This window comes from Neltuma alba, unplaced genomic scaffold, assembly GCF_004799145.2.
Source record: "Neltuma alba isolate B1F8T4 unplaced genomic scaffold, ASM479914v2 tig00012889_pilon, whole genome shotgun sequence".
Lineage (NCBI taxonomy): Eukaryota > Viridiplantae > Streptophyta > Magnoliopsida > Fabales > Fabaceae > Neltuma > Neltuma alba.
In genome coordinates this window covers 25,938-32,113 of record NW_021637263.1, presented here as the reverse complement: position 1 = coordinate 32,113, position 6,176 = coordinate 25,938, and the positions used below count along the sequence as shown (strand labels likewise).

At 35.9% G+C, this 6,176-nt stretch overlaps 1 protein-coding gene across 1 annotated transcript; it reads left to right on the top strand.

Moving 5' to 3' along the window:
- The first annotated feature begins 1,282 nt into the window (after window positions 1-1,282).
- Window positions 1,283-5,228, top strand: LOC114732207 (uncharacterized). The gene is made up of 2 exons (XM_028919500.1): window positions 1,283-2,078; window positions 4,799-5,228. The coding sequence occupies exons 1-2, from the start codon at window positions 1,458-1,460 to the stop codon at window positions 4,883-4,885; spliced, it is 708 nt and encodes a 235-aa protein (XP_028775333.1). The 5' UTR covers window positions 1,283-1,457; the 3' UTR covers window positions 4,886-5,228.
- Window positions 5,229-6,176: the final 948 nt, after the last annotated feature.

The following is a 6,176-nucleotide window of genomic DNA, read 5'->3' as shown; positions in this document are numbered from 1 at the left end:
AAGATGTTTATACGTCGAAATTGTTGCGTTTTATAAAATAATAAATTTACGTTAATCCCCTCGTCACTCAAATGAGTAAATTTTGTAGTGTTGTTTAAAGGGACGAAAAAAACAAGAGAGAGAGCATAATCATTAATATATCAATACCAGTATAAAAAACAAAAAAATCTATATCTGTGATCTGTCATTTATTATGCATAATGAATGATGTTTATTTTTCTTAAATTGATAATATTTGTTAATAAATTATCAAGCTTCCCTTATCATCTGGATTTTTTTAAAAAAAAGAATTCAGTATATTGCACATCTGCTTTTAAAATGAATATAGAATTTTATCGCTTTTAATCTTAATTCATGGAAAAATTTCATTAAAAAGATTGATAGTACTAAATTTCAAATAAGGTTTTTTCACAATTTTTTACAAAACTCAGAATATTTTTAAGGGAAAATCCCAGAAAAAGCCCTTGGAATATACAAAATCCCAGATTGGGTCCTTAAATTTCGAAAATGACAAAATAGGTCATTGACCCAATCTGTCATTTGTGAAATTAAGGCGAATTGACAATTTTGCCCCTGGCTAAACAAAGTGAGTAGTTATTCTCTAAACAAATCTAGGTAACGCTTACACTATTCTAATAATTACAAGATTAGTTGTAGTTAATAATAAGGTACCTGACAATAATAAGATATCTGACTATGCAAAATGAGTAGTTATTCTCTACACAAATCTAGGTAATACTTACATTATTTTAGTGATTACAACATTAGTTGTAGTTAATAACAAGACACCTGACTATGAAAAAGTGAGTAGTTATTCGCTACGCGAATCTAAGTAACATCTAAACCCTTATAGTGATTCCTTAAATCATTATAGTGAATGAATGCAAATGAGGGCAAAATTGTCAATTCGCCTTAATTTCACAAATGACAGATTGGGTCAATGACCTATTCTGTCATTTTCGAAATTTAAGGACCCAATCTGGGATTTCCCATATTCCAATGTCTTTTTTTGGGATTTTCCCTATTTTTAAATTACTTTGGATTTATACCATCTTAACCAACAAGATGTTGGTTGATTCTCACACGTTATTTACAAATAATAACACATTTTTAGAAAATTTTTATTAAAAAATTTAGTAATTTTAAGGGTAATTAATTTTAATACATTTTTAGTGTGATTAATTTTTACCCGGTCAAGCACGAATGCTCGTCAAGCGTCAACCACGACCAGTGACCACCTTCATTCCTCCGTTCCACTATCTATTCTCACTCACCCCCCACTTCCTCTCTCAGTCCCTCTCACCCTCTCACACCCACGCACGCACTCTCTCTCTCTCCCACCTTTGGAACTGCAAATACGCTGGAATAGTAGATTCTCAGGAAGCTAACCCCGACATTGATTAGAGAGAGAGAGAGCAGAAGAGCGAGACGTAGAGGAAGAGAGAAACAGCTCAAAAATGACTACAAACTCTTCCAATAATCACCGCTACTACTATCCCACGCCGTCGTATCGCTCCTCCTCCTCCTCCTCTTCCGCTTCCTTCAGAGGCTGCTGTTGCTGCCTCTTCCTCCTCTTCTCCTTCCTCGCTCTCCTCGTCCTCGCCGTCGTCCTCGTCATTATCCTCGCCATCAAGCCCAAGAAGCCCCAGTTCGAGCTCCAGCAGGTTACCGTCCAATCCATGGGCATCACAACCAACCCTCCCTCCTTCGCCGCACCCAACGACGGCTCAATACCCACTGCCACTGGCGCCACTACTGTGTCTCTCTCCCTCACTATTTTGCTGCTGTTCAACGCCGTGAACCCTAACAAGGTGGGGATCAAGTACGGTGAGTCCAGGTTCACCGTGATGTACAGGGGAATCCCGTTGGGCAAAGCTTCCGTGCCTGGATTCTACCAGGAAGCGCACAGTGAGAGGCAAGTACAGGCGACGATCGTCGTCGATCGGGTCAATTTGCTTCAGGCCGACGCTGCCGATTTAATCCGAGACGCTTCCGTCAATGACCGGGTCGAGTTACGGATCTTTGGTGATGTCGGAGCTAAGATCCGGATCATGAACTTCGATTCTCCTAGCGTTCAGGTTCTCTCCACTCCTTTCTCTGCTTTCATAGCATTCAAAATGTGACTTCACTGTGAGTTTTTCATGGGCATTCCGTTTTGCTTTCCAATTAATTAGGCTTCAAATTTCCTTTTTATCCGTTGTTTTCACAGCCTTAACTCTATCTTCCTGCAATATTGCCGTAGGTAGAATTGAACTTGCCTCATTAAGCTTAATCTTCCGTTCTGCTTGAAAATCAAGCTTATCATTCTCGTGGATTTAGTGTGGATTCTAGCTGTTTTGTGTGTCTGTGTCTACGAAATCCACTACCCTTTATGGAAACGGTAGAACAAAGAGCATCTGAAACTACAAATAGTATATTAATATGTTCTAGTTAAAAGGAAAACATTGCCAGCATCCCCTGCATTGCCTTCTTCCTACCTTGAATTGATCTTCATCTTGTTTCAGAAAAATTACATGAGAAGATTTTTATATAATTTTTTTTGAATAATGTCATTATTTAGAAATTAAAATTATTTTAATATATTTTTAAACCTTATAGTTTTAATTGAATTTATAATCACAGTTTAAAATGTGATATAAAATTTGATAATAATTTTAGTTAATTGTAATTTTTAATATTTTGATTTTCAACCTGGAAAGTCGTATAGAAAGGCTCCCAGTGATGGTAAGAGCGCTTGATTTTTACGCTCGCTCCCTCCGTCTCTCTTGCATTTGTTTGTTTATTTTATAGTACGGAAAGACATTCCAGTGGTATCGTTTTTATACTTTGATATTTTCTAGACCTTGTTTTGTGGGCTCTTCCTTTGCAGTTTTATCTCTCAATAATAATAATAATAATAAAATCAAAATATTAACATTTTGATGATGACTGGAATAATTAAATCGGAGTGGTAGAGGTGGGAGAAAGTTTCAGTCAAACAATTTATGCTACCAGGAAACTTTTTAACATTTTAGTGACTTAGTGTTCTATTTGATTGACCTATAAATACATAAAAGATACAAATACAAGCAGGGTTCTTAGTCTAAATATTAAGGTCTGGTTTGAACGTTTGAGGATCAATTTTGTGGTTTTTGTACAGTTCTTTGCTGTTTTTGAAAGAAATGAAAAGTAAAATCTTCTACAGTAAAAAGTATAATAAAAGCTTGTGACTTTCTTATTAATAATTAGTTTATCGAAGCTACTGTGGGTCTTTTGTAGAACAAAATAAATAATTGATATTAAATAAACAATATTGATAATTATCATGTCATACCAATTAAATTTTTTATCGGTCATGTTATTAACAAATCCAAAAAATCTCAAAAGTTTCTTTTGGTTGCTTATTTTAAAACACAAGTGATGTCATTATATAACAGAAAAAGTGTTATTAAAAGCAACTTGCCAAATTAAAATAAGGGAAAGTTTGTATTATTCGTGAACTAAGCGTTACCTGTTCATCGGACCTAAAAAAGAAAAGAAAAGAGCTTTATCTAGTTGAAGTGTCCTGGAATATGTCTACTTTAAATGCAACTAAGAATGTCTAGGAAGGCGATGAGAAGCTCCTGGCTCATACACAAAACATGAAAGAAACAGACAAATGAAAAATGTAGTTGTTACCGGCTGGTCTACATTAAATTATTAATGCCCTAGAATAATCTCACTCCATGAACAGCCTAGAGGCTCTACTGCTCTAGGATGGAATGATGGCACAGAACTTAAAATATAATGACAAACTGCTTGGTCCCCACCTAGAGTCCATAGCTGGATTCATTAACCTAGTGAATGATGGATAGAAACTGCATCATGAAACCAAGAAGCTACCGCAACTCTTTTGTTTTCTTTACTCTAACTAAACTATGTTTATAGTGTTCACTCTAATGTTTGTTTGTTGTTGTTTTTTTTTTTTTTTACTTTCACATTTTTCTTTCTTATGTTTTCGTTTCTTTTCTCTTTATTTCTTTCAACTTTTCATGGCTGGCGTCTAGGTGATGTTATTTTGCAATTCAGTATTTTACCACCCGCTTTACTATGTGAAAAAATTGCGAGCTTGAACAAATTAAAGAGAGACTTCAGCATGTGACTTTACTGTTTGTGGGGCACATGAGCTCATCCCCCCGTCCTGTGTCCCTATCTTAACAATGATCTCCATAGTCTCATGAGGGGGGGGGGGTATATTTAGGACTCATTCATAAATTAAAAATTTAAGTTGAAGGTTGTCAAAAACTATAATTATTTTGAGGATTAAAATCATCACAAAGTTACCAGAGTTCTCGGAAATTTATTATTAAGTTTCATGGGATGTAATTTCTTGAGAAATTTTTAAGTAGATAATCAATGATAAAAAGATGGTATAAGGTGTTTAAATATTCTGAAAGTTTACACAAAAGACTACTCAGCAAAAATAACCTGACCGTTATCCACCGTTAAGTTTAATTGTTAAATTATGTGGTTTAACGGATACTTTTTAATAGTTAAATTTAATGGTAAATAATAATTCAAGGTATAAATGTTGCGAAATAAAACTTCCAAGGTACATAAGAATCCAAAAAAACTTTCAAATGCTGGGTGTTTTTTCGTGTATATTTCTGGGATATTTAAGCACCTTATTCTTAAAAAGATCAATAGGTCTACAACATTTGTTTTTCAATAAAAAAAGATCCATGTGTGATGAGTAATGTTATTACAATAATACAGTTATCCTTTAGCTATGTTGTTGGAACCACAGATGAATGATCTTGTGAACTCAACTGTGTTGCAGGCATCTGTGAACTGTGCAATAGTGATAAGTCCAAGGAAGCAATCTCTGACTGACAAGCAGTGTGGCTTTGATGGACTCAGTGTTTAATGAGTGGCCATCATTTTGCTATCCTCCTTTTTTCTGTTCACTCACATTCTCACTTGAACTCTCATGGCTTTACGCAATTTGAGGACAAAGAGATCTGAAGAAAACAGAGATTGGAAATTTGGATGAGTGGGTTTGGAGTGATTCACGGGAAATTCTTAAACTGCAAACTGTAACAAGGAAGATTTTAGATGACATATTAAGTTAGGGTTTTTCAAATCTCTTTAATTTTTCCTCCCCAATTGGGTATTGGTTATTAACTTGGAAAACAAAATCTGATGGTGTATTGGAAAATGTAAATTGAATCCAGTGATTCGCTATGGAATCTAAGGGATTGGCTGTGAAATTTCTCATCTGGGCTTCTGGCATTTGACATAAAGTTTGAAGGTGAAAGAGAATGTTATTTTAAAATACATGGTGAATTTTGTTTACCCTTATTTCTGCTTTAGACAATTTTTGCTCATTAAATTGTTGAATTTATGTGGAACATGGAAATTTCTTCTGCTTCAGAAAAAGTTAGAAACTTTCTTAATGCCAATTGGATCATTCTACACACTATCCAGATAAAATCTTGAAGATCTAAATCTTTTCTACAAGATAAAAACAACGCAATTTAATTATCTTGCCAGAAGGTATCACCTGGTAACTCAACTGAACTGAACTTTTGTAGAAGATAAGCTTTGATATCCGTGTTTCCATGGGGATTTCCAATCCCTACAAGACCATAACCTGAAGAACCCGATACTGCTGCTACTGCTATGGACACAGCATCTTCCAATAATAGAACATATGGAACTTAAGTGTGTTAATTAAATAGAGACCTAGACCCCTCGTCCGTGGGTTCAGTTGGCAAAGGGGTCGGACTCTCTCACCAGAAGGAGGGAGTTCGATCCTGGGGAGTGTCACTTTGTTGTGGCTCCAGTCGCAGCCCTGGGGGAGGCATCTCCATAGCGTAGTGAAGTTGGGTGATTCCTATCTATTGGGTTAGAAAAAAAGGGCTTACTTGTCATGCTCCCGTGCCCCATAGGGATAGGCCCCAGTGGATCAAGCATTAGGTGCCCTACCCTTGAATCGTGAGTGAGCCCGACCCCTTTCCTAAAAATTTTATGTACCAAAAAAAAAAAAAAAAGAGACCTAGAAGCCTCACAAAGTAATAAACCCTCCTTTTAGGTTGAGACTTTGGGGCGATGTGGTTTTTATTTTTTTTCCTCGAGAGGGCCAATGAAGCTTTATAGAAGTACCTGGGAATGGGTTTGAAGGCCTATGGGCACTTGGGCCCACATTTTTATGGCCC